The sequence below is a fragment of the Pleuronectes platessa genome, chromosome 6 (genome assembly GCF_947347685.1).
Source record: "Pleuronectes platessa chromosome 6, fPlePla1.1, whole genome shotgun sequence".
NCBI lineage: Eukaryota > Metazoa > Chordata > Actinopteri > Pleuronectiformes > Pleuronectidae > Pleuronectes > Pleuronectes platessa.
In genome coordinates this window covers 13,263,316-13,289,787 of record NC_070631.1, presented here as the reverse complement: position 1 = coordinate 13,289,787, position 26,472 = coordinate 13,263,316, and the positions used below count along the sequence as shown (strand labels likewise).

The window sequence follows — 26,472 nt, the reverse complement described above, 5'->3', positions numbered from 1 at the left end:
CTGCTAGGCAATGCTCAGGTACAGGAAGTTTACTGTATTCAAACAGTTATTTTACTTTGCTAACATGTGGGCAGAATTAATGATAATACCAATATCTAATCATTTGAAAATTGTTTTGATTTTATCTTTTTGATTTAAACTAACAAGTTTTCATGTAGATTTATTGAACAGTTTCCTTGTGTTTGAATGTCATAATATCCATTATTACATTATCGTGTTAGGTGTGCTCTCTTTTTCATGTCTGCATTCATGTTATTCTACAGGATGGCCCATACCTGTCAAGTATACAACATCATTCTTCTGCAGGGTATGTCTGATATCATTACTTCCATTACTGCTCCTATTCAACATTAATAGTTGGTGTGTAAAAGTCATGCAGCATGTCCACCAGTCAAGACTTTATTTTATAAGCCTGAATACCTTGTATTGATGTAAAATAAATGTATTTAATTAATCAGTAAATTGTAAATTATTGCTACTAAGTAAATAAATTGTACAGTATTGATGATGAACCTAGAGAAAAAAATTCTGAATCAAACACATGTATGAAGCTGATCTTTAAAGATAAAGTAAACTGGTCACTTAATTGACAAAATGCGGAAACCTGAAGACAAGCCAAAAGTAGTGTAGAACAAGGGCAGGATTCCAAAGATGAAAGTACCAATCTTGTCAAAATCTGCTTGAGATCTCCTCCAAGTACAGAGGGCGACTCTTTCAAGGGAAAATTTGCCCTGAACTGTAACTTTACTCCCATGATTATTCACTTCTTTTTGTACAGATATAGGGGAAGTGGCAGCTGATTTCGAAAACAGTATTTAGTCAGTGTCTTGATCTACAAATGGTTATTTACATGAAGATGTAACAGGCCTGCTGCCTTACCACCCACAGGTATGTTCCAGCTAATGGAGAGGAAACTCTTCAGTTCTTGGCCAATGGTAAATTAGAGAAATTGAAAACTCAGAGAAGAGCTTCCGGTCAGAGGCCTGAAAAAGTTTCACGTCAGTTTCAACTGAGCATGCTCCAGGTGATAAAACAGCAACAAACAGCCAAATATATTCATGTATTCCAATATAGTTTTTAAAAGATGAGTCCATAATGTTAATTTGTCTTGTCCTCTGTAGGTGTCCAGCAGTGGGGACAATATGGTGGAATGCCAGTTGGAGACCCATAGCAACAAGATGGTGACATACAAGTTTGACATTGAAGGGGATGCACCTGAGGACATAGCAGATTACATGGTGAACTGCTCATGTGCTGCCATAGGCTGTGTTGGTTAGTGTCACGTGTCATTCAATGTCTTGTAAGTTCTGTTTGTTTTTTACTTTCTTCATAGGTGGAGGAGGACTTTGTTCTGGATGTGGAGAAAGAGCAATTTGTTGAGGAGCTTAGAACAATAGTTAAGAAAGCCCACGAATTTCTTCAAACCCATTCGCAGGTATGTTGTTTTCAAAATTCCCATCACCTTCTCTCCTTTTAAATGTTTTGTTATGATTGATTATAATACTGTTGAGAACATAAGAACAGTTATAATGATAACTTGATTGATGATTGGGAATTTATCTCCTAAGACTGGATCGACTGAGCAGCTTCATGTGGGCACCCCAACCAACAGTAAGTTATTTTATATAAGTGTACTATTCACAAAAGATTACAGTGTAAGGAAATGCTATGCTTACCAAGGCTCAACTTTTAATAAGTAGTGACCTAACCTTTTCTTATTTTTTCAGCGGACTCAGCGCCCCATTCCTCCCCAGTGGGCCGCTGGCGGTTTTTTATCAACCAAACCATCCGCCATAGAGACTCCCTTTCCAGCCAAGGAGCAGATACACCACTGTCAACTACAGAAAGAAGGATTGCCCTGTCTCCTCAAACAGAGAAAGGTGAGCTCTACCAAGGTGTTTGTGCCGTGGCTTATTAACATGACTGAGCTGCATAACAGAAACTAACCATCTGTTACTCTCTGTGGCTGCAGAAAGTGAAGGATTCCAAAGTCTGGAGTCCTTGACTGGAAGGGCCTCTCCCCCCTGCCCCACCCTTTCTGCTACCTCCCCACCAGTCTCCACTGTCTCAGCTCCTGCCTCCATAACCCCCCCAGTCACCACAACCCATGCTCCCCTCACCACTGCCTCTGAAAGCATCTCTGCACCAGCCTCCACTCTGCAAGCCTCTGTCCCTGTCACTGCTTCAGGTGGTCTCGAACTGACAGTCCTCCCCTCAGCTTCTGCTGACCAGATTTCCAGTGCTCCATCATCCATAGTAATACCTGCTGCTTCTAACCTCCCCACCTTGTCCACTGCTCCTTCTGTTGTGTCTCACGCACCCACCGCCGTTCTTCCTGACATCCTCACTTCTCCTGGAACAAGTGGTTGTACCACTGGGGGTCAAACTATAGGGGACGCAGTGTTAACCGCTCCAAGGTCATGTGTGTCCGCAGTGGACCAGTCCTCAACCTCTTTTAATTCCCCCCCTCCGGCTACTGCACTGACCTCTTCAGCAGGAAGCCAAGCTGGCACGGAGCAACAGCAGACACTTGCCCAGTTGGCCAAACCAGTCCAACAACAACCACAGCTACTGTTGCAGCAGCAAATACCAGTAGTTCCACAGCAACTTCATACAATGCAGCTTGAACTGCAGGTACAGCCGATCCAGCGTGCAACACCACAACAGCAAACACAACATCAAGAACAAATTCAGCTGCAGCAGTCTATCCAGCACTTGCAGCAGCAGCAGCTCGTGCAGAAACAAACCCCACTTCAACAACAGGTGACTGAGATGCAGGCGTTGCCTCAGCCAGGTCACCCAGAGGTGTTACAACAGTCTGTCCCTCTGCAGCAGTGTGTGCCCCCAGGGCCCCAACCGCAGACCCAACAGCCCCTTTTCCAACAGCAAACAGCACAGTGTGCTCCACAGCTGCTGCAGCAGCCTCAGTTACAGCAGCTACCTCAGCAGATCATGGCACCACTTGCTGCTGCAGTGCCGCAACAGCAGGCCCACATTGATCTACTGCAGCAGCAACAGTTAAACTTGCAACAGACAATACAATTACAGCAACAGCAGTTACAGCAGCAGCAGCTGTTTATGGACGCTGTGGCTTTAAAGTCAGATCAAGACCAAATGTTGCCCCTGTCAATAAATCAACAGTTTCTTCAACAACAGGCGCCACTAAAAGTTGGCTTTGTACCGCAACAGCAGATTCCACCGCAAACCCAAATCTCTGCTGACCTGGCACAACAAAGTATTCAGTCCCAGACACAGCCAAAACATGTTGAGCAACAACAGGATGTTAAAGCTGTGGACACACCCCAGAAACAGCAGCAGTTTCCTGTGCAGAAGCAGACGTCAGAGTCAGAGATGTCCACAGGGGAGACGAGTGTCACAGAGGACACAGGCAGCTACTCTGCCCATTTCCACCCTTCCTCTGACTCGTGTCTGCCACCTCTCCATCTGGGCAGTGCTGAAGCCTCCTTGCCCGCTCTCTCCCTAACAATGACACCATCCCCTGCTCAGCCCTCCTCTGTGGCTGAGTCAGACAGTGAAGGCCCACCCAAAATAGAATTTGTAGATAACCGCATAAAGACTCTGGATGAAAAGCTGAGGAACCTGTTGTATCAGGAGTACAGCAGCGGGGCAGTGTTGACCGGAGGAGCTGCCTCCGGCCCAACATCAGCTGCCTCCACATCAGCAGGAGGAGACGAGTCATCTGAGCCCCAGTCACTACACTTGTCTTTTCCCCCACCTGACTCCTCCTCAGATACTTCCCCACACTCCTCATCCTCCTCTTCCTCTTCCACCACCTCCCGCTGCTCCTCTACCTCCCCTGACCCAGAGAGGGATGGGGGGCAAGACGACGCGTCCTCAGAAGGGCCCAAGTCTGCTGGTCCGTGGGCGGTGGAGCAGCAGCCTGGGCCATGTCTCCCCTCCACCTCTGCGTCATCGACCCCACCCACCTCTCTTCTGCCTCCCAATCAGGATGACTCTGCTGGGCCCCAGCGCCCACCTGTACCAGGAGAACCAACCATTCTTGTGAGTGAATTCCACGGATTAGATTTTGAGCAAATTCTCGATCAATGTCGTCTTTCACTGTACTGAATTTACATATTTTTACTGTTTCAGTGTGTAAATGTGACTCCGCTTGGTTCTTTCTCAGCTGTCTGTGAGAATGTTTGAGTGTTTCTCCATTTTAAACGTCTCAACTCCACGCAGCCACTCTTAATTGTCTTAACTGTTCCAGGCTGTACCCCCACAATCTGATACCAGTACGACTGGAGACGCATCGTGGCCTCCCAATCAGCAGCCGATCCCCCTCCGGCATGGACAGCAGCAGCACAATGCAGGAGGTGGATATTTTGGCCTAAACCTGACATGTCCTAGTATCAGAAATCCTGTTAGCAAGAAATCCTGGACTCGCAAATTCAAAAACTGGGCGTGCAAACTGCGCCACTCCGCCAGCTTGTTCAAGAAGCCCAGAGTCCAGCAAGGTAGCGTCCTCTTAGGGAGCAAGTGAGAGAGAGAGAGAGAGAGAGAGGAGAGAATGAAATGTGGGGGCATGGACCTAAATCTAATCTACTACTAGTTTTAACATAGTAAATTAACTTGCTTAACCATCAAGAATTAATAACTGTTAATGCTAATGGTTGTTAATGTGTACGGCTAAATATTTCTGTTTTAAAAAAATTGTAATGTGACTTTAGTCCCCATGTTATGTGCCTGTTGATATCTTTTCACTCATTATTTTTTAATTTATTTTTTAGCTTAACTGTTTCTGAATTGCTTTTTTACTAAATTTCATTTCCTTGGCAGTCTTTCTTTTTGCATGGGTTACTCACCCAGGGGGCGCAAACCGTGGAGAATAGAGGAGGGTGGGAGATTGGCGCAGTATAGGAAGAGGTCGGCAACAAATATCTGATGCCCATTCCAGTGCAGATGAACCCTGGAGAAAAGCCCAGCTGTGATTGTGCCCAGGACATACCCCCTCATATGACCCCCCCCACCCCCACCCACCCTTCCCCGACCCCAGTTCCATGGGCGCCTCCAAGCAGCAACCATCTCACCTCCTCACATCCACCTGCTGGCTCAGTGTAGCGAGATCTGTTCAACTCACGCCATAAATAACACAGATAAGACAGATGCTAAGTTGCTATGCTAATATGTTGCTATCTCGTCACTCTAACTCTAATATGTGTGCACTGTCTGTGTCAGCTCATACACCATAACATTGCTCCACGAGGCCAAACTCTATAGTGTAATTGTAGCATATGAATTAATAAACTGAAATAAACCAGATTAAGATGAAACTTCTAGTACATATTGGCTAAGCTTTATCACAATGTTCAGGTATTCCATTCATCTTGCATGCATTTCTGTTTATATGTGTAACATGTGTAGCAGTTGCTTAGATCCGTCGCATATGCATGAGCAAGTATGTTATGTTCCACATGAGTGACTAATAATGGATCGTTATGTTTAAGTAACACCTATTTCAGGCTGCATACTTTTTATGTTGGTCTTCAGTTATGCAGTGACTATCCATGTGCACACTTACTAATGTAGTGAGCCCAAATATCAAACACACACAACAATATCACTGTGGATCTGAGCGCAGATCTCAAATGTGATGTTGGGCTTTGTTGTCTGATATATGACTGGGACAATATTGAATCAGTGAGAATGAGAGAGAGTGGTGGGTGGTCGGGTGGGTGAGGGGACATGATTGTTAACATTCAACTGTCATTTCACAGTGTTTTTCTTTTTTTGTCTTTTTTTAATGACTTACTATAATTTGCATTTGACCACTCCTTCCCTCACGGCCATAATACGTTTCTCTTGAATGTATTTTTACATCCCAATTGCCTACATTAATATTTCTATTTATAATTTAGACAAATAACTGCGACTGAAGTCGGCATATGTTAACATTGTTCATAGACATGAATGCATGCCACCTGAGTGAATGAGTTGATGATGTGTGACATTTGTGAGGATTTCTAACACTGCCTTTTTGTCCGTGCCCCGTGTCCGTCCATGTTCATCTGTATGTCCCTCTTTCATGTATTTCACTTGTCTGTTGTTTTTTTTGCGTGTGTCCACTTTGTCATTTATGTGTTGTTTATTTCTGTGTGTTGTCTTTTTTGTCTCTGGGTTTGTGTCTCCCTTTTTCTTTTTCATCCCTGTCTCTTTATTAGAAGGCCGTTCTACCCGTCAAGCACTTAGAGAAGAGAAGGAGAAACCATCCATGAATTCACCGCAGTCACGCAAAGGACGATTTCAGGTAGGACTAAAAGTACAGATATAACCCAACTCTTCACCACTCGTTAGTCTGAATCTTCAGAGCAGTGTGGGCAAGCAGCCAATGTCTCTCACACCCTCTGCTATCAGGTGACTCCAGTGCTCCAGACCTCTCCCCCTAAGGAGGTGCCAGCCGGTCATGTTAGCACTCACAGGAAAGTGGGACGCTTCTCTGTAACCCAGACTCAGACCAAGAAAGAAGATGGGCATACTGTTAGCTCCCCGCTGTCCTCACACTTGGAGAGGGAGAGGAAGAGATCTCGGGCAAAGGAAGGAGATAAAGATGAAAATAAGAAGACCCCAGCGATGGCCCATCCGCCTCGGGGTCATGGACACAGCCACTCACCGCTGGGCAGCAGCGATGATGAGGATGAGACTGAGCTGGAGGAGGAAGACCTGAGAAAAGAGCTACACACGCTCAGAGAGAAGTGAGGGGAGATATTTAGCTGCATTATTCTGTGTGTTTACAAGACGCTTGTTTCTTGATTTATTCACTTTTCTACAGAGTACAAACATTTTCACCATTTTTTATCTCCTCCTCTATAGGCACATCAAAGAAGTGGTTTCCCTTCAAGCTCAGCAGAACAGAGAGTTGCAGGAACTTTACAGACAACTTCGTTCATCCAAAGACCAACGGCAGAGTCTGCCTGCCTCCCTTTGCCGAACCCCTTCTCTTCCCACGGCGGCTCCTCTCCTCTCTCCTCGCAGGCCAAGGCCAGGCAAAATCAAACTCCGGCCCCGGCCTCACTCCCACATGGATAACAACGGAGTTACGCACTCTGGTAGTTTTTTCTTGTCTGGTCTTTCTCCCTCATTTTCTCTTTGTGTTGCGTGATGGATGTGTAACTATTTGTTTATCTCTCGTTTAGGGTTTCAGCAGTCAAGTAGTTTCGCAGGTGGCGAACAGAATAGACTGCCCCTTTACTGCAACCCCGAGCAGCCCCCATCACTGCCTGTTAAAAGAGGTAAGGTCTGTTGATTAATTGAGACAATTCATTTAGTAACAGTATGTGGTATGATGTTGCATCCCCCCTTCGCTTTTCCACAGATCAGAGTCCTCTGAGAAAAAGCACATTCACAGATGAACTGCACAAACTACTTGATAATTGGACGAAGGAGACGGTGGGCGCCATCCCACCAAAGCCTTCCCTGAATCAGATCAAGCAGATTCAGCAGGTGCAGGAGTTGGGAGGCTGGAGCCAGCCGACTGAGGTGGGACTGTGCACTAAAATATGTCCCCAGTTTTTACACAAATTTAAAAGAAATACTTATAAAAGATGCTGAATTCACCTCCTTGACCATAATAAGATTGGAATGTATGTCCTTTGCATATCTTTGAATTTGATACAAGACTTCAGTCAGCAGCAGGTTAGTTTAGCTGAGTATAAAGAATGGAAATAGGGGAAAACAGCTAGTTACACTATCTCTAAGGTAAACACAAATTGCCTACTATACAAGGAACAGCATATAACCCAACTTGTTATTTTCCCACCTGTTTCTAGTCTTCATTCTTATCAAAGATAACTGGCTGCCTGCATCAGTATCATGCTGCTAATCTAATTTTCAACAAGAAAACAAATAAGCGTATTCGACAAATCTCAGACTATTGCTTTAATATATTCTCAGACCTGGTGTTCTCTTTTTATCATAAATGTGATGCTTGTGCTTTTGTGTTATTACAAGATCACTTGATCTTCCTCATAAAAGATGATTAAAGAAACCAGACGGTGTTCATTGGTATTTGATGAAAAGTTTTGTTGTTTTGACTCATTTGTGACAGAGCATGGTTTTTGTGCTGTGTTATTCACTCGATACTTATTACTATATTCCATACAGGTGGCTCCACCAGGTTGGTTTCCTGTGGCAACTCTGAACCCCCAGGCATCCCCGACCCCTGCCAGCTTGCCTGTGGCGGCCCCTTCTCATTACACAGGTGGAGGGAGCCTGTCCACCCTGCCCTCACCAGGACCTCCGCCACAAACGCACGTGGCTCACGCGCCACAGATGCAGCCAAGTTTACACCTGCATCAGTCTCTCCCCCTCCAGCAGATGACCTATCAGCCGTCACCGGTTTGCCAGCAGATACCGCAGCCCCTGATGCAAACTCCCGTGAAGTCTCAGTCTTTACCACAGACGCAGCCCATTACCGAGCTGCCCAACTCACCACCTCAAAGCCAGCCACTGCTGCCTTCTCAACTGCCCACATCTCCAGTGTCCACGGCCGTATCTCTGCTGCCCGGCAGTGGGACCACTGCACCAACAGATAGTACTGCTGCTACTGGGGGGACATTTTGCTCCTGCTCCTCATCCTCTTCCACCTGTTCCTCCTCTTGCTCTAATGCTGCTCTACCTTCTAGTGCCAAAATTCACCCAACACCCCCAACCTCGGCTCTTCCTCTGGGACAGAAATGAAACCAAGGTGAATTGTGAGGTCAATATGAAGGTGCAAGAGATTGAAGTATGAAGTTGGTAAAGATGTAAAACAGATCCATGTGAAGTGTTAGTTCTGTGTATACATGAGCTAGGTGTGAGTGCAATGAATTTATGGATACCAGTGTACGTGAGGGATGATAGATTCTAGTATGTACAAAACAGACGGTAACAAGGGGAACACAGAAGAGGGGGTTTATGGTTCACGGTATGTTTGGGTGTTGAGATGTAAAAATTCTTTAATGTATGAGTGTGTGCTTTTATGAGTGTGGGTGAGTGTATGTGGATTATCTAAGTACATATCCCTGATGTCCTTTGGCATAAATTATGTTCCTTTTTTCATTTTAAAACCAACTCAGTTGGACCTGAATTCTCCCGGAGCAGAGACAAGAGGGTCAAGCTGTTTGACAGTGTGTTGACATTCATTATTTTTCTTATCAATGCTTACAGTAAAAGGACTATCAATTTGAAAAGTGCAATTAGTAATGGTCGTCGAAATTGATCAGCATGTGTTGTATTGATTTGTCTGTAAGGCATAAAATATTTTTGTAAAAGCACATTAAAGAAGAGGAGACGCATAGAGCATTTTACATGATCTTTACATGATCTTTTAAAACTTTAGGCCTACAGCACAAGGTGTTTAAATGGGCAACAAACAATTAAACTAAACAGCAGCATGTTACACAAAAGAGCACAGTTAAGTTATCTGGCTTCCATCGTCACCACAATACGACCAAATACATTGTGACAGTGTTGTGCACTGTACAGCATGTGCTTATCTTTTTGTTATTCTGTGTTTGGAACATAGATGCAGACTGAATAACCGTGAGTGATATGATATAAAGTCTGATTGATTCTTAATATGATGGCAAATTGAAATTGAAAGACTATATGACCTTATGACTAACTTGAATTGCCTAAGTGCAAACTGCTTGCACTTGCTATATTCATGAATCTCACATTTACTGTTTGCAGCCCACTGAGAAAAATAATCAGTCATGAGTAAACTTGCTTTCAGGATCACCTGCTTTCCTATTTGACTTTCTAGTTTTCAGTTGTGGCTCCACATATCACAATATATCACCTTGTCATTCTGAGGTAGAAAACAAAAAAAAAAATAGAACTGCCAAGTTAATAAAGACTGGGGAGACCATGTGGGTTATTCCCATACTGCCTTTTAAAATGACTGCATTTTTGTGAGTGTGTGAGTGTGTATTTGTTGTGTGACAAAGCTTTGTGGTGGTCTCATGGTACATTGCAATATAGACTGCACCCCTGTTTCTTTTATTCAAAGCGGCCTCTCAAATGTCACCGTACCCAAATGAAGACGTTTACCTTGCCTATGTCTTGGGCTTGTTTCCTCAACAAACAAAACAAGTGAGACTTTTGACCATTTGCCAGTTGTACGCTTAATGTCCAACATTGTTGTGGGATCCTCACTTGCCTATTTGTCAACCTTGTTTGGCATTGTACATTTTCCTTATTTCAATTGTAAACTACCTTCAAAACTAGTCTTCAACCACATCTGTCAGAAGTGCGACAGCGGGCCATAAATGTGCTTTACGCACTGCAAAAGGTTTACCCAAGTCAAAGTGTTCCATTCCTCTATTTCCAACTCACTTAATTTGTAGCCGCAGGAATAAACAGAGTTATATATCAGAAGCGGATATATTTCTGTACATTTTATTGGGTTATCAGTGTGCTTAGCCATTCACACATGACCATTGATAGTCAGCCATTAATATTTTTTGGGCTTAATAAGTAGCCTGTAGTCAAAGTAGCATTTCTGTTTTACTAATGATAGCGAGATCGTGTGCCACAGAAACAGAAACAGGACATTGTACAGGTTGTAAAAGACTGCTACATGTGAGTCAAAGAAATTAAAAACATGGATGGTTAAGGACTTCTCTATGCTAAAGGGTACGGTTGTTCAGAAACTGCAATTGCATTATCTAGAGTTTAACAATGGTTTTCTGTATTTGTCGCTTACCAAGACAACCCACATTTTCACAGCGATGTAGTCCATTATTAGTGAAGGTGAGATACTGTGCTGTCATGTCTGATACTAACATGTTGACTGCAAGATACAGCTCAACGATCATGACTTATGATGTGGAGCTGGCTTTGTCCTTGAAGTGTTACCAAAATGTTATCTAAAAGATAAAGATTATTTTTGTATTTTGAACTGGGGTTGTACAAATTGTAAAACTGTAGAAAACACTGGTTTTCATTGCTTTTTACATGGGACTCCCCTTACTTTGATATACCTCTCTGACAGGCCAGGGTCATTTAAGGTCATATTCAGAGAATTTTGGCCCATTTTTAACTTCTTATGTCAGTTTTGAACATGAAAACCTGGATGATAAACAGCAGAATGACACGAGCTACTGGGATTTAGGTTATATATAAAATAAACTCCAAATTAATGCAACAAACACCTGGGGAGTCCCAAATAGCATGACTAAAACATTTTTGGGCAAGGAGACCTAGAAAATAAAGTAAGTTTCTGGTGATTTAGCCTCTGTAAATTGTAACTAATTCAACTGTTGATTTTATTTATGTTTTGTAACTAATCAAAATAAATGATGTCAAACATCAAATTGTATTTTCATTATGCCTTAATTTCACATCAAGTACATTCGTAGTAAAAGACACATATATCCAATTATATAAATGTTGGTTTTAAAAGATAAAATCAGATTATTTGTGATTAAATAATTTATACATTTGCAAATATTGGTTACTCTGTACATTTTACAGCTGAATTTAGGTATGCGTGTATACATTATTCACAACAAAAACCTTGTTGCACTGAAAAACAATGTATTCAACCCAAGTTCCAATTACATAAGCAATTAAAGGAAAGCAAATTGCAAGGGGAAGTAACAATAACATCACACTGAAAAATCCAGTAAAAGACATGTACAATGCTGGAAGAAACAGAAAGCAATTTATAAGCTGAAGGATGGAAAAAAGCAGTACTTATGAATTAACATCAATAGTGTTGTTAGTTTAAAATCTTTATTCATTTTAACCAATATCCTTACAGTTTGTAATATTATAAAGACAATTCAGTTGAGATGGTCCAATTTATTTGATGCAACAAAATGACATATTATAAAACAACCTAATTTAAAGTTCTCTTTTATCGAAGCACTCTAAACATGACAATTACAGCCTGATTGCTGTCCAGCTTTCCTGGAGAAAAACATTTCAATCCAAAACAATTATTTTGGTTTTACATTAAAAAAAAATATTTGTTTAGAATTTTTTTAAATAATAATAAAAAATACCAGGCCAGACTCATCTTCTAATTAGACGAGTCAGTCTGTAGAAAGTCAGAGTTGAGCCTCACTCTGTGTCAGGATTTCCCCTCAGCAGCAGCGGCTTGTCCTGATCGCAGCTCCATAGTTGACTCGCTGAAACTTTATTGTTTTTTCAACAGCGGACAGCGACGAACAACGGTTCTGACGCTGCAGCCTTTGAAATGGCGTCGGTGCAGTCAAATAGCGCCGTTACTTGTCGTTGTTGAGCTCGTGTAGGTCGCTTCAGGTGGTGGTTTCCTGCTCCAGTGTGAACCTCTGGCTCTGGCCAACATACTCGGCTATTACAGAGTTGATAAACAAAAAATGTGGTGAAGCAAATTGTCAATAATTGACGTTGCATAATAAGGCCGCAGCTAACCCCGGGCTTGCGTAGGGATTACAGCGGCTTTTGGATGCTTGGCCCTGCCGCAGCTCGATGTCGGTGAGTTTCTAGCGATAAAATATCTATTAAACCATCAAACAGCCCGTTTTTATTCGGTTTATATTGTTTAGCTGTGTCAAGTGAACCCCGCGTTGTTGGTTTGGAAGCTTATTTCGCAGCATTATTTCCCTTGTGCAAGTCTTCCTAAATGCTTTGGTTAGCTCGTTAGCTAGCACGGCTAACACACGGGCAGCATGTTTACAAACAGCGTGCTAACGTTACATCCTGCCGGTGTGTTGTTTACAACTCGTCAAAAGAAGCAAAACTATTTCTGCTTTGAACTCTGCGACGGTTAGTAGAGTGTTGTTACTTCTCCGGTTTAAAGCGTATGACCCAGTTTAATATCCGCTGGTTAGTGTTATGCTATCAAAACAAAACACAGGCGAATTTACCTACCCAGCTTGTTTACTGAACTTCAGTTTGCAGAATTAGTCGTTGTACTTTATAAATTGAGCTGGTTAAGCAGTTTGCTTTGTGAAGTCTTCCTCATTGTTCACCGTATGTATTAATTAACTTTCAGATGCAGTCGCTTCATTGTTATGTGTGTGTAAGTTTCGTTTTGTTCCTATATTTCAACAGGTTTCCCGGTGAATCCTGGTGGACATGTGTAGTTAAATCAGGAATCTGGAGCTGAAGTGTCCGGCTTATAGTTCAGATCTACAGCAACAGTACCATTCATTATGAATTAAGTCTTTAAATTGTTAAACAGCCGCTACTCCCAAATTTGAAATCCTCAGAAATAATAATTGATTGTTGGTTCTCACACACACACACTCGACATGGCATCAGTGCCAGTGTACTGCTTGTGTCGCCTGCCATACGATGTGACACGCTTCATGATCGAGTGTGACATTTGTCAAGACTGGTTCCATGGAAGGTAAGCTACTCTCAGATGTGAAACTGTTCATTCATTTGTGATCTGTGTCTGGTTTCTTAATTGCATGGTTCCTGCGTGAACTCTCAATAGGACCTATTTAATTTTATTTAGCTATCCATTCTGCACATATGCTGTCTGATGAGTAACAATGTGTTTTGTGTAGCTGTGTTGGGGTTGAGGAAGACAAAGCAGCTGAGATTGACCTATATCACTGTCCCAACTGTCAAGTCAGCCATGGGCCGTCTGTCAGTAAGTTAGCGTTTCCTAAACAAGCTTTTCTGAAATATTCTGATCTTATTGGCTTAATGCATCTGTGGATTTCTGTCTCTCCCTCTCCTTAGTGCGCAAACGCCGTGGAGGCAACAAGCAGACAGAGAGTGGTGCTACTGGAGGGAGAGATCCAAGTCGGCCCGTTAAGACCGGCAGTACACAGTTTGTTAGGGAGCTACGGAGCCGCACCTTCCCAAAGTAAGTATTTCTCCTTGGTCCTGTAAAGAGAAGTTTTGTTATCTCATTATAATACACACGTCACAATCTCTTTGGTCGGCTTTCTCTTAAGTCATTTTGTGCATTTGTTTCTTTTTCTATGACAGTGCGGATGAAGTCTTGCTAAAGCCTACTGGGGCCCAGCTGACAGTGGAATTTCTAGAAGAGCATTCATTCAGTGTTCCTGTCATGGTGCTGAGACGGGATGGCCTAGGCATGACCCTTCCCCCAGCGTCATTCGGCGTCAGTGATGTAGAGCACTACATAGGTAAAGTTGCGACTTATTTAGTGCTACATTTAGATAATAATGTTCTTTAAGATGTTTAGGCTAATGTATGTGGGGGAAATTAACATTTGTTTTCTTTGTTGTGTTGGACATGTTAACCAAGTCATCTACACCTTTCTTAAGCTCATTCATTTTGTTTTGACTGCAGGAGCAGACAAAGAGATTGATGTGATAGATGTGTCGCGACAAAGTGACATGAAGATGAGGTTGGGAGAATTCGCTGAATATTACAACAGCCCCAACAGAGAGAAAGTGCTAAATGTCATCAGCCTGGAGTTCTCTGAGACCAGGTATGCAAAAAATAATGTTCTCAGGCACTGTTCAGTTCGAAATTATGACCCAGTGTCTTGTTACTTGAGTTTAATGTTACTTCATCTTTTATCAAGCTATCTTGCTCATGTTGTGATGTATTGAACACTAACGTTTGGTGTTGGACTTGTTTTAGGCTCTCAAACTTGGTGGAGACTCCAAAGATTGTGAGAAAACTGTCGTGGGTGGAAAACCTCTGGCCTGAGGAGTCTGTGTTTGAACGCCCCAATGTGCAGAAGTACTGCCTAATGGGAGTGAAGGATAGTTACACAGACTTCCACATTGACTTTGGGGGCACCTCCGTATGGTACCATGTCCTCAGGGTAAGAGATTTCTTTGATTTCTGCTTGATTTCTTTGAATACATTGGTATGATTTTAATAGCTTGCCTCTCTTTGTGTGTTCAGGGCGAGAAAATCTTCTACCTGATTTCCCCCACTCCTGCCAACCTAGCGCTTTTTGAGCAGTGGAGTTCTTCATCTAACCAGAATGAGATGTTTTTTGGAGACCAGGTTGATATGTGCTATAGGTGTTCAGTTAAACAAGGAAACACATTGTTCATACCAACAGGTAAGCTGAAATATTTCTGCTGGTTTCATTCATCATTGATTGATTGATTGATATTTCCATATATTTAGATATTTATATATATTTTTCTGATGTTTTTATATATATACAGTTTATATTTTATGTACTATCCACTCCAGCAGCACAAAAACACTTTCACAAGAAAACTTTCCTACTGGACACTGACACAATCACATCATTGCATTCCATTCCTGTATCTGTAAATATGTTTCTCCGGATGTGATTTATGTGATTTATGTATGTATGTCAGTGATTTGTTAAGTGTACAAGCTACTGGATGATCTGAATTTCCCACGGGATTATTAAAGTATCCATCTATCTATCTATCTATCTATTAGTCATATAAAATTATTTTAACAGTCCTGTAATAATTACAAAAGTCTGTATGCAATCATGTTTACACGTTTGTAATTTGTTTGTCTTCCAGGGTGGATTCATTCTGTCCTGACTCCAGTGGACTGCCTGGCCTTTGGAGGAAACTTCTTGCATAGTCTTAACATTGACATGCAGCTCCGGTTAGTTTCTTCAAGACTGTTCATGTGAAAATGACCTATAAATAAAGAGTTTAAAAAAAAAATAAAAAAGCTTTACTTCAACAAAAAAAAAAAAAAAATGTTCATGTCGTCTTATTATAGCCCTATCTAAAAGATATATTCTTGACTTTGCCATTAATCTATAAAAGTTATACAAAGTGAGGTTGGGGCTATGTAAAATTAAATAACTTGTAGTATTTCCCTTCTCTGCTTTAAGTTCCTCTGGTATTTGCCATTCTTTTTTAATCAAATGTCTTTGTTTGTATTTTCCTTTTAGAGCATATGAAATAGAAAAGAGATTAAGCACAGCAGATTTGTTCAGATTTCCCAACTTTGAGACTGTGTGCTGGTATGTTGGAAAACATCTTCTTGATACCTTCAGAGGTGAGTGATTTCAGTGAATTTTCTCATGATATTCATTTCAATTTGGGTTGTTTGTTGGGTTGTAATATTATTAATGTTTTGGTATTCTGTCTCACAGGCTTGAGAGAAAATCGCAGACACCCAGCCACATATCTGGTTCATGGAGCTAAGGCCCTGAACAATGCCTTCCGCGGCTGGACCCGAAAAGAGGTAAAATCATATTTGATTACTTAATGTTATTCTTTCCCCTATTTGCTTCTTGTTTTATTACTGCAGAGCAGCAATATGTGAGTTATTGTAATTACATAAAATCTCATTTGTGTCTGAAGGATTAAAGTATTGGAATATATTCGTCCAATTGCATCTCGTCAAAATTCCTAAAAACTGAATGGTTTTGGAAAAAAAGGATTGCACAGACCCATTGCCTCTCTGAATCCCTATTACCTTGTATCCCTTTCTGCTGTCATCATGCTAAGCTAAAACAATGTTGCCTGAAATTTATAATAGTCCTTGCTGTACTTCCAGTCTATAACAGGTCATGAGGTTGAGATTCCAGAAACCATCAACACTCAAACGCTAGTGAAGGACCTGGCCAAGGAGATTCGTCTGGTTGAGGTAAATGGTAGATTAATAGAAAATTGGGAGATGTTTTGCGCTTAATAGTCATTTTAAAGAGTTAATGGAAAAAATAATATTTGTATTCCATTCCTCCTTCCTGTTTTACTGACCCATCTGTTTGGTCTCTTTTGATAGGATATCTTCCAGCAAAACATTGGTCGCACTGGACCTCAGTTTCCTGGCTCACCAGTCTCGAAAGCTCCCCTGACCCCCTCTCAGAATTCAGGACGCCCCCCTGGAAAAAAGAAAACACCCAAACCTAAAGAAGTGATTGGGGGCATTGCGCCCCCAGGAACCAAGAAGAAGAGTCAAAAGGGGCTGCTTAAAGCAGAAGCAGGAGAACTGGACCTCATTGAGATCCACACCAAACATACACTCAAGAAGTTCCACAGTGGTAAATCCAAAAACAAGAACAAGGTATGGTGTTTGGGAACATTTTACGTTACATTGGGAATGTTTATCCAGATTTTGTTTGTGTCTGAATGCTCTATCTTTATATTTGCTTACAATTCGTATCTTTCTTTCCAGTTGGATTTGCCATTAGAAGAACTTGAAGGGAAGCTAAATAAAAGCAAACTAAAACTTGTGCTGTCTAATGGAAAAATCCAAGGGTAAGCTTTGCAGCTACATGGCGTTTCCTATTACTTTTGGGATCTGATGGTCAAAAGGTTGGGGTTCATACTTGCCTTTTTTTCTGCTTGTAGTAAGAAGGTTGGCAGTAATGGTGCAGGAGGTGCGGCAAAGTTCAAACATCTTGCCATGGAGGGATCCAGTCAGTCTGACCTCGAGTCTGAGGACGAGCTGCAGATTGATGAGACTCCACCTCCACGTCGGAAACCTGCAGGACCCAACAAGAAAAAGAAACTAAGCGGTTCGAATTTTACCTTAAGCTGTCGCATTATGAATGCTTAAATTAATTGAGTAGTCCTCTTAAATAGCTTGGACTGCTGGTTAAATGTCGATCCTCGGATATATTTTCAAAGCCCTTTTGCTTCTAAAGCGTGTGTTTAAAATGTGCCTTCAGGTCTTCCTAGAAAGCTGCCCAGAGCCAAACCGTGCTCTGACCCCAATCGCATCAGGGAGCCTGGAGAAGTAGACTTTGACATTGAGGTGAGATTATTAATCACCAATATTATGCTTTCCATATCAAACATACCAAGTTTAACAGGTCATAAATGATCACCGGTGGTCATTATAAGTTGTAGTGGCTTTATTTCCTCAGCTGAACCAGATTACATTTGTTGCTTCATTAAACCTATTTTGCCATAGTGATAAATGTTTGTGGCATCAGACTAGTTCAAAATAAATCTCAGAATCAGGGGGACCTTTGGACAAATGATTAGGGTGTACACTTGATCATTTACTATTTCATTTCCCTACTCTACCCACATTTCCTTCATAAACAATTCCCCCAAAATATATAATTGCTGATTTGATTGTCTGTTTGTATTAGGAACTTTGGGTCTGCAAGCCTACATAACAGAAAAGATTTTGTAGCAACCGCCTGGCCCTTTGCAATGGCTATGCAGTATTATATTTTTTTTAGGTGTGGCAACATAGGCTCTGCATTCTGTCATATATATTATCCCCCCACCTTCCCTGGTTGGCATTCATTATTCCCCAGAATTGTATTGTTATAACACTAGTAGTAAGTATAGAATGTCTGTACATGTGTACATAGGAGGATTACACAACAGATGAAGAGGCACTGGCTGCTCATGGAGTGAAGGGTGGAGCAGGGGGCATTCTGGACTTATTGAAGGCCAGCAAACAAGTAGCAGGCTTGGACTCTGCATCTCTTAGGTACGATTTCATTATTGACCTGTACTTAATTTGTTCGAAACGACAATTCAGGAAGAGTCTGCGATGGTATTTTGAATATATATTTATTTAGATAATTACATTTAATTAGATTTTCATGATATTTGATTTAACAGTTTCTCAAGAGTCTGTGAAGATTCTCATTCTTCAAGGTCATGTTATATTTAAGCACTTGGATTAACTAGTGATAAGAGCAATAATTAAAAGTTCTTGCTGCATGAATACAATAACCTTTGAAACTTGAATAGTTCACATATTTGCAGTGGCTCTTGCTCTGTGCTGTGTTCAGGAAGTTATTTGGAGATATTACGTGATGCTTGACTGTCCTTTTCTCAGTGAGGAAGCCCCAGCCTCTCCAAGTACGCGGGATGCCATTCAGGGTATGCTGTCCATGGCCAACCCTCCATCCTCGTCCTCATCTTCCTCCTCTTCTTCTCCCTTATCCATCTCTGGAGGCCTGACAGAGGGATTGGGGGTGGTCAAGGAAAAGGGCGGCAGGGCTGTGTGGATGACTGGAGGGGTTAAAAAGACAGGAGGTCCTGATAAGAAACCAGTCGTCCAGCGGCCTGGGAAACGGCCAATTAAACGTCCAGCGCGTCACTTTAGTGATGAGGAGAGTCCAGATGAGCAAGAAACTCTGGGAACGTGTTTTAGAGATTCTGACTATGGTGAGAAATACACTCAGTGTCTTACAATTCAATTTGACCACTTTCACTGATCAAGCCATTTATTAATTGTTGATCAAATTTTGAAGTTTACCCATCCTTGGAGTCTGATGAGGAGGACCGTGCCAACAGGGCTAAGGCAAAGCGCAAGAAAAACTGGGATGATACACCTTGGAGCCCTAAAGGTAACTGGCTTAAACGTATAAGGAAGACCGAAATGCCTTTTCGCTTTCCAAAGGTTGATCTTTTCATTTCTTCTCATTTATAGCCAGAGTGATGCCCACCCTTCCCAAACAAGATCGGCCAGCCAGAGACGGGGCTAGAGTTGCATCTGTAGAAACTGGTCTTGCCGCTGCTGCTGCCAAGCTGGCACAACAAGTGAGTGGAGGAAAAGGCATATTTGTGTTAGTAGGATAACAATTAGTCAAAAAATTGTAAAAGGGTTTTCTAACACACTATGTCCAAACAAGAGGACGGTTCCATACCTTTTGTTTTGATTGTTTATTGTGGAGACAACAAATATAAACAGGAATGAGGCAAATTGGAGCAAAACATATCGGCCGATAAATAAAGATAAAGTAGCTTTATTGTCAATTCCTTAACATGTTCAGAACATACAGGGAATCGATACGCCGTTTCTCACTCTCCCACAGTGAAACATATAAAGTGCACATGCACAACAGATAACCCAAGACATTTCCTAATACTAAGTAAACATACAGAATTTTTTAGTACAGCAGCATAAGGTTCTCTAAAAGTGTAAACGTAGTGATTAAAGTGATAAAGTGGCTCACTCTCTCTCCCAGACAACAAACACTAACTAAGCAGATGAGTAGGTGATATTAATTACTGACTGTCGCTATGTCCTGGTGATGAACAAAGAACTCCACAACTTCCATGAGTTACTGAGTGACAGGTATTCAGCTCAGATGTGTATGCTGCTGCTACAGTCTCCTAATAAATAATGTTGAGTAAGGCTATCTTTCAATGAAGATAATAACTCTTTCTTACTTTTTCTTTGTTAAATTGTTATTCAGGAACAGAAAAAGCCTGCTAAAAGGAAGTACAGCAAAAAACCGCGTCCTCCTGCTCCAGTAGTTGCTCCTCCCCCTGTTGAGACTGAGGCAGCCCCAGCCTCCCCACCACCTGCTCCAGAGTCTACAGCAGACTTCAGCCCAGAAAGGAGAATGGATTACTTCTCTGCTAGTCTGATGGACCATGAATACACAGCAGGACCAGGACCTTTTGGCCCTGGAGGCCCTAGAGGTAGCGGAGCCATGGCCCCTGGTGTGTTCCTCACATCTCGACGCCCTTCCCTGTCTCCGCAGAACAGCAGCTCTCACTCTGCTGTGTCTCCTGCAAGTTCGGCCAGCCAAGGCACAACAGGAGTTGGTCAAGGTAAGCATTAAGTTAAAACATTGACAGCATAGGTGCAGATCCCTGTGAGAGAATGTTTTCTAATGTATGTCTCCTTTCCACTTCAATTCAGGGAAACGCCCAAAGAAAGGACTTGCTACTGCAAAACAGAGACTTGGAAAGATTTTGAAAATTCATCGCAACGGCAAACTTCTCTTGTGAGAGATGTTGGAAACATAGCCGAAAAGATGTTGGAAATGTGGGAATCAAGAGAAATGATTTTGTGGAAGTAGGTCTGAAGGAAATAGAAATAGTAATCTATATTTTCTACTCTAGATAAATTTGTTTACTGTTTTCACCTGTTAATTGAACCCCACTATATTTTGTCCTACACCAAGTCTTCAGCACAAGTAGCAGTCTGTTTTGGCACTTCACCTAACAATATCTTCATAAAGATATTTTCAGAGGCATATCTGTTACCTAAAACAGATCACTGTAATGCCCTAGATATACACTCACTCTGGTAAATAACACATTTGACAAGTGTTTCAAAAATGACAGGTGGACAGCGATTTAACTAGCTAGATTAACTAGCATAATAAATAAAGACTGAATAGTTTTCCTTTTTTTTCTTTTGCTTATATCTTTGGCCATTTGTAGAGGCTGTATTTATGCAAATACATTGTACTGTCCATCTTAATTTTTTTTTAAAGGGAAAGAAAAACAACACATTGTCAGGTAAAATTACCCCAATCCCGCATAAACGATGACAGCCATGCAGTTGTAATATGATATTTCCTTAATTTTACCTCATAAATCCATGCGCGGTATGGTAATCACAGCATGCCAACCTTTTACAAACAATGAACACACCTAATATGCACTTGGTCAGCACTCAGTATGAAACTGCAATTAAATGAAAATGTATTAGTTTTACAAATTTCTCACTTGCCCCGCTCAGACCTGGTATTGACATTGATCATGTTAGATCCGATCAAAAGTGTGTGTGCGTGCGTGTGTCCTAAATATTTGTCCTTTGACCACCTGGGATGAGATCTCACTTCTGTGCTCAGTATGCAAATACATATGCACGTCATTTAAGTTCACTAACACCAAACTATGCTGCTTTTAGCCAGTCCTGAGTGTACGGATTTCTCAATTGTAGATGTGTTTGTGTGTCAGCACAAGTGACAGAGCAGAGACAGGAAGGCAGATCTTTTTTTTGGTTGAGTTTTTACTCATTTGAAAAAAATAATAAACATGTGGTAGTCAGTGTTAATACACTGGCCACAAACAAATCAATTCATGGGAAACAGGAGAAGTGTAAAAATACTTCTGTTTCTTATTAAAGTGCAGCACGTCAGAGGATGTTAACTGAGTAGTTGAAATTCACAAGTGGCCCAGGACAAACTTGTGTTCACACAACTAAAAGAATGTGGCAACATGGTCCCAGACCACTTTCGAATGTGGTCTGAATGACTGACTTGGTCTCAAATGTGTCCTTAATCTGTTTTGTATCTGGTTGCTTTCACACCTGTACTAAAAGCTGTTCACTTATAATTGGATCACTCACTACAAACTCTAATATCAGGTCTCAATGGGGTCGCTGTTATTTGCAATCCAATTTTCCTCCACTGTTGTTCTACACTTAAAATATTAAGCCGGCAATGTGATACAGTTCTATTTATTCTGATCATATTTAACAAGACAATGCTTTGTCGCCTCCTAGCCTGTTTTACTGTCGAATGTTTGTACCACCTCATCTTCTTGCACCCCACTTTTGTTATTTTCAACCATTTAATACCTGTACAAACATTTAGTCATGAATTTGTTACAATTTTTTACAGTTTAAGTTGTCATTGTAAATATTTGTAATATTTGTAATTTATATAGCTACATTGGAAAAGCTGAAGAGACTAGTCTGCTGCAGGTTGCCATAATCTGTGCCCCAAGTATTTGCAGCATTCTTGGATTAGACATACACATGTGCTTTCTTTCCACAGAATGTACTAGTAATAAAATGTTGGCAGAAATGCAGATTTAACTGTGTGAAAACATTGTGAAGGTGCGAAATATCAATTCATATGTAAATATATGTTGTAATTTAAGTTCTTTTATAGTTCAAACAGTTTGAAATCTTTCTTAACATAACTTGTACATGATACATTGCTGTATTTGGAAAATATCGGAAATAGTTCATTTTTTATATTTGTATGCAGTAAATGTCACGCTTAGTTTGTCATGTCTTGTTAGTATATTATTGGAAGTGTTCTTGATAAAAATGCCCTTGTTAAATTTCATCAATTTAGTTTTATATGAATTGTTAATGTTCACTCTTGTGTTGGTGTGTACTTTGTGTTTTAAACATGATGTGTTTAAATACGACCTGGAAAAGATAAAATACATGTTGGGCCAAAACTTTCTTTCTTCATTGATTTTATTTGAGGAACACAGAGTCACAAGAAGTGTGATTTGTGGCCCAAATGAATGTTACATCAGTTTACTAGAGAACCCAGTTTCCAACTTTCCCGCAAACGTGATGAATAGGGAGGTTATACAGATACAATAAAGATTATCGGGTTGTATTTAACCCATTTATAGTTAAATCGTCCACTGAAAGTAGGGCAGTTGTTGACTACAGTTTTTCTCAGGTTTCTTTTGTATGAATTACTGAACTATTTTCACGTAAACCATCTCCACATTGCTCTTCTAAATACATCTTAAGCATTTTGTTATTAAAATGTCCAATATTAATTAACCGATTGTCAGTGAGTTGGGCTACACTTTCATATTAAAGCAAATTAAACAGAATATGTTTTATTACAATGGATTCTTCATTTTGCCACGGACCTTTGTGTGAAGCACTTTGTAGCCTCGTTTAGATAAGTGCTATACAAATAAAGTCATATTTGATCATAAATAATGTTTCCGTGTGCTTTCCTGTGCACATCTTAATGAGGCTGGACACCAGTTCACAGGCTGTGTCCCGTTGCCGCCGACGGAAAACGCTCTGGTATTGTTTTTCTGCAACAATTACAAGGGAGTGTCCTTAGTACACACAGCAACAGCAGCTGCAGCAGGTGTTCTCGCGAGATCTGAGCTGTCCTACCAGTCGCCAGTGCAAGATGGAGAAGCATATGTAGCACGCATTCGAGGTAAGCCGAAATACTTCTTCCAGAGTACTGACATGGGTTTCAACGAGCTGGCGGCTCACATTGATCGTCCTTGAAGACTCCCGCTGACGATTCGGGCCCGTCACTGGAATGCGAGAACGCGAACTTGTGTCTTTTTAAGGGTAAAGTGTGGATCTTCTGCTGTTTAAACCGCCATTTTTAATTTAGCCATGATCCCACTGATAGAGCATTGTGCCGAGCTCCGCTGCTAGCTAGCTAGCTGGCTAAGCTCGCGCGAAACCCCCCAAACACACTCATGTTCACTGTGTGTGGGTATGTGCGCCACTGCTCAACTACAAGTCAACGCGGTATCCTCGCTCAATGGCCACCCGCGCTTCGCGAGATTAACCGGGGAGAGCTGAAATGTGTGTCGCGCTACAGATGTGACTTTTCCTAATCTGCTAACGCTAGCCACCTGAGCCGAATTTAGGACAAGAAGTAACAGACGCTAGCCTCAACTGCTAGTGGACCTAGCTACCGTCACCCAACTTTGCTAACGGTAGCACAGCCGATGACTTTGTCGTTACTGTGTGAGTAGCCGTCTCAATAATACAGGCAAACGCTGTGGGGAGCTGGTACATCGGTTAATAAAGCTAGCTTGGGTTTGATAAACAATTCGGGGAGTGTAGTAATGCTATTTGAACTACGGCCATTGGTGTTTTTGGATACAGATGATTGCTAACATAAGAGCGAATGCTGCGTTGGTGTTTTGGGGTATAATTATCCAGAGAGGTGTAGGCTGAATATATGAATATGGCTAACATCCGACGGTCTGATAGGCTTTGGATATTTGATAGCAACATGTGATGCTTGTCAATACAACCAGCCAGAAGTGTTACATGTGAACTAATCAAGTGAATCTATTGTACCTGTCATTGTTACCCTTTGGTCCTTGTCAGTCTCTGTCAGTCACCATTGTAATGACACGAGATGGACTGAAGTGCAGTTGTGTCAAACAAAGCCCTGCTGACATTTGTTGGTTATTCATAACGAGGCTTGCAGACCCTTCCAGTTCATTGATGATTGAGGCTTGTACCTGCATAGTAAGAGCTGGTCTGACCAGAGCAGATATATTGGTTGAACTTGGCTGGGGGTGATGGGTTTTTGGACCAATAACATCTGATAACCTGCCCATTGATGATGCACAATGTTTATGATCACAAACGAAACATTAAAAAAGTAGTCAGATTGTTTTATTTTCTATATAAATAATAACTATTTATATAGCTCTTATCTAAACGAGGTTACAATGTGATTCACACGAGTCTATCGCAAAATGAAGAATCCATTGTAATGAGACAGATAATTTTGCTTCTCCAATTACACACCGTTCAGCTATATCGCAGTATTTCTTCATTTACTTGTGTTCGCACATTTTGTATAAATATTAACCCAGTTCACCAGAGCTGAACGATATGCAAACAAACCTGTACCAATTATTTTGGGAAGATATTGCTATAGTAATTGGAGTGGGATCTGCCTTTTTTGCATTTAGAGAATGTGATCTGCAGGCCAGAGAATCTCTGTAGCACCACAAAGCTTCATTTAAAATGGTAGGATGTAATACGTTTTACCATTGCCATTTTGCAATTTTGATAATATTTCAACTACCTGTTCAGATGTTCTGAAGTGTAGGTATAAATCTGGCCGCTTGTTTTTTCAATTATGTTATCTTAATTTCCTTTACCTGTCATATCTGATTGGATGGTTGTCTACTTGTTTTCAGATTGTTTAAAGAAACTGCTAAAGCCAAGGATGACAGTGGTGGAGTTATTGAACCAAAGCAGTTTCTGGTATGTACTACCAACCTTTTTGCTACATTGACTGAAGCTGTTATGATGGAACACATCAATATATAAAGGAAACAGTAATTTGCCATCAGCACATCCTTAGGCAAACCTTATAAAATTCCTTCATGAACCACACATAATAAACAAGAACTATTGGAAGTAATGTTCTGCCCTTCTCTGTACAGCAGATGTTGGATATCTCTGGCAGTGAAATTAAGATTTCCTGAAATAATATGCTCAGCAACACAAACTAGCTTAGGTTCTTCACATTCCTTTATGATAAACACATAATTTCATCCATAACATCTAGCTATTGTTATCATCCCGGTCATCCTCTCTATACATCTATATGGTTTTTGTGAGAATAACGGTGACGTAGCAGCTGTAACTCACTGTCAAATGGAGCTCACTGGCATAGGGATTATGCTGCTCCAAGCACCCACCCAAACATTATTGTAGAACGATTCTACAATTTGTGAAGAGATTTAACCCCATAGAATATGTACTTCAGGAAACATGATCTAAACACAAATTTATATTATCTATATTTGACCACCTATAGAACGTCAGTAACTCACATCAAAAGAACATATCCTGTAGTATTGGCTAAGAAAAACAAGTGCAATGGGCTGTGTTCCCGGGTATGCTCATTTTCTACGGTTGCCAGTTGTCAGCAGTGAACAGGGATTGGTGTATCAGTCATGGATAAAGATGACATGTGTCACATGATTACCACATCCCTTCAGAGTTATAATTTAGAAAACCGTATGCTTGACATCCCTGAAATGTCAAGACGCCTAAGTATTTTCATAGATTTTCAGAGGCTTTTTATGAGATACTGCAAGGCACTGTCCTGGTAATTGTGTCTGAAAGCTTTCTGAATTTAACATTACTAATAATCATTCTAACACACCTCACAACAACTCGCACATCTTTGTACATATGTGTTTCCTTTTAAATTTCAGGGTCAATTTCAGTTTATAGTCTACCAAATAGCACTGCAATGGACATGTCCAATATAGAAAATACTGTCAAAATTCACGTTCATGAGTGATATCATGAATGAGCTTTGATCTGCTGGCATAAAAACTAGGATGATGCGTGCGTCTTTGTTCCATTATTAAGCGCAATTGCCACTATCAAAGT

The 26,472-nt window shown here is 41.1% G+C and overlaps 3 protein-coding genes and 1 long non-coding RNA gene across 23 annotated transcripts in view; 3 read left to right on the top strand and 1 right to left on the bottom strand.

Annotated features, from left to right (window-relative positions):
* The window catches only part of si:dkey-151g10.3 (serine/threonine-protein kinase WNK3), a 36,866-nt gene extending 25,551 nt beyond the window's left edge, over window positions 1–11,315 (top strand). For 3 of the 7 annotated variants that reach the window (XM_053424311.1, XM_053424312.1, XM_053424309.1), the window contains exons 11-24: window positions 264–307; window positions 889–1,024; window positions 1,122–1,238; window positions 1,334–1,435; window positions 1,569–1,611; window positions 1,728–1,880; window positions 1,973–4,023; window positions 4,232–4,478; window positions 6,183–6,268; window positions 6,376–6,713; window positions 6,832–7,067; window positions 7,155–7,250; window positions 7,334–7,497; window positions 8,122–11,315. In XM_053424311.1, coding sequence (XP_053280286.1) covers window positions 264–307; window positions 889–1,024; window positions 1,122–1,238; window positions 1,334–1,435; window positions 1,569–1,611; window positions 1,728–1,880; window positions 1,973–4,023; window positions 4,232–4,478; window positions 6,183–6,268; window positions 6,376–6,713; window positions 6,832–7,067; window positions 7,155–7,250; window positions 7,334–7,497; window positions 8,122–8,697 — 4,389 coding nt within the window. In that variant the 3' untranslated portion in view covers window positions 8,698–11,315. The remainder of the gene's footprint in view (window positions 1–263; window positions 308–888; window positions 1,025–1,121; window positions 1,239–1,333; window positions 1,436–1,568; window positions 1,612–1,727; window positions 1,881–1,972; window positions 4,024–4,231; window positions 4,479–6,182; window positions 6,269–6,375; window positions 6,714–6,831; window positions 7,068–7,154; window positions 7,251–7,333; window positions 7,498–8,121) is intronic. The other 4 variants (XM_053424314.1, XM_053424313.1, XM_053424316.1 and 1 more) reach the window with 4 other exon arrangements.
* LOC128442091 (uncharacterized) lies at window positions 10,734–13,333 on the bottom strand. Its single transcript, XR_008338800.1, has 2 exons — window positions 12,859–13,333; window positions 10,734–12,319 (listed from the first exon to the last, which is right to left on the bottom strand). It is a non-coding gene; the product is annotated as an uncharacterized LOC128442091 (long non-coding RNA).
* phf8 (PHD finger protein 8) lies at window positions 12,087–22,781 on the top strand. Of its 2 annotated transcripts, none has more exons than XM_053424317.1 (22): window positions 12,087–12,462; window positions 13,042–13,339; window positions 13,503–13,588; window positions 13,681–13,807; window positions 13,933–14,093; window positions 14,260–14,401; window positions 14,557–14,743; window positions 14,827–14,989; window positions 15,435–15,522; window positions 15,818–15,924; window positions 16,022–16,113; window positions 16,429–16,518; window positions 16,657–16,938; window positions 17,050–17,132; window positions 17,226–17,392; window positions 17,546–17,631; window positions 18,203–18,324; window positions 18,679–19,010; window positions 19,097–19,192; window positions 19,276–19,385; window positions 20,045–20,405; window positions 20,497–22,781. In XM_053424317.1, exons 2-22 carry the CDS (start codon window positions 13,242–13,244, stop codon window positions 20,583–20,585), a joined length of 3,069 nt encoding a protein of 1,022 aa, XP_053280292.1. In that variant the 5' UTR covers window positions 12,087–12,462; window positions 13,042–13,241; the 3' UTR covers window positions 20,586–22,781. The 2 variants fall into 2 exon arrangements, with proteins under 2 accessions (XP_053280292.1, XP_053280293.1); XM_053424318.1 differs by lacking the exon at window positions 12,087–12,462 and adding an exon at window positions 12,488–12,753.
* A 643-nt stretch (window positions 22,782–23,424) lies between these two features.
* The window catches only part of huwe1 (HECT, UBA and WWE domain containing E3 ubiquitin protein ligase 1), a 36,357-nt gene continuing 33,309 nt past the window's right edge, over window positions 23,425–26,472 (top strand). For 11 of the 13 annotated variants that reach the window (XM_053424308.1, XM_053424302.1, XM_053424307.1 and 8 more), the window contains exons 1-2: window positions 23,425–23,518; window positions 25,263–25,329. The gene's annotated coding sequence lies outside the window, so the exon portion shown is untranslated. The other 2 variants (XM_053424295.1, XM_053424297.1) reach the window with 2 other exon arrangements.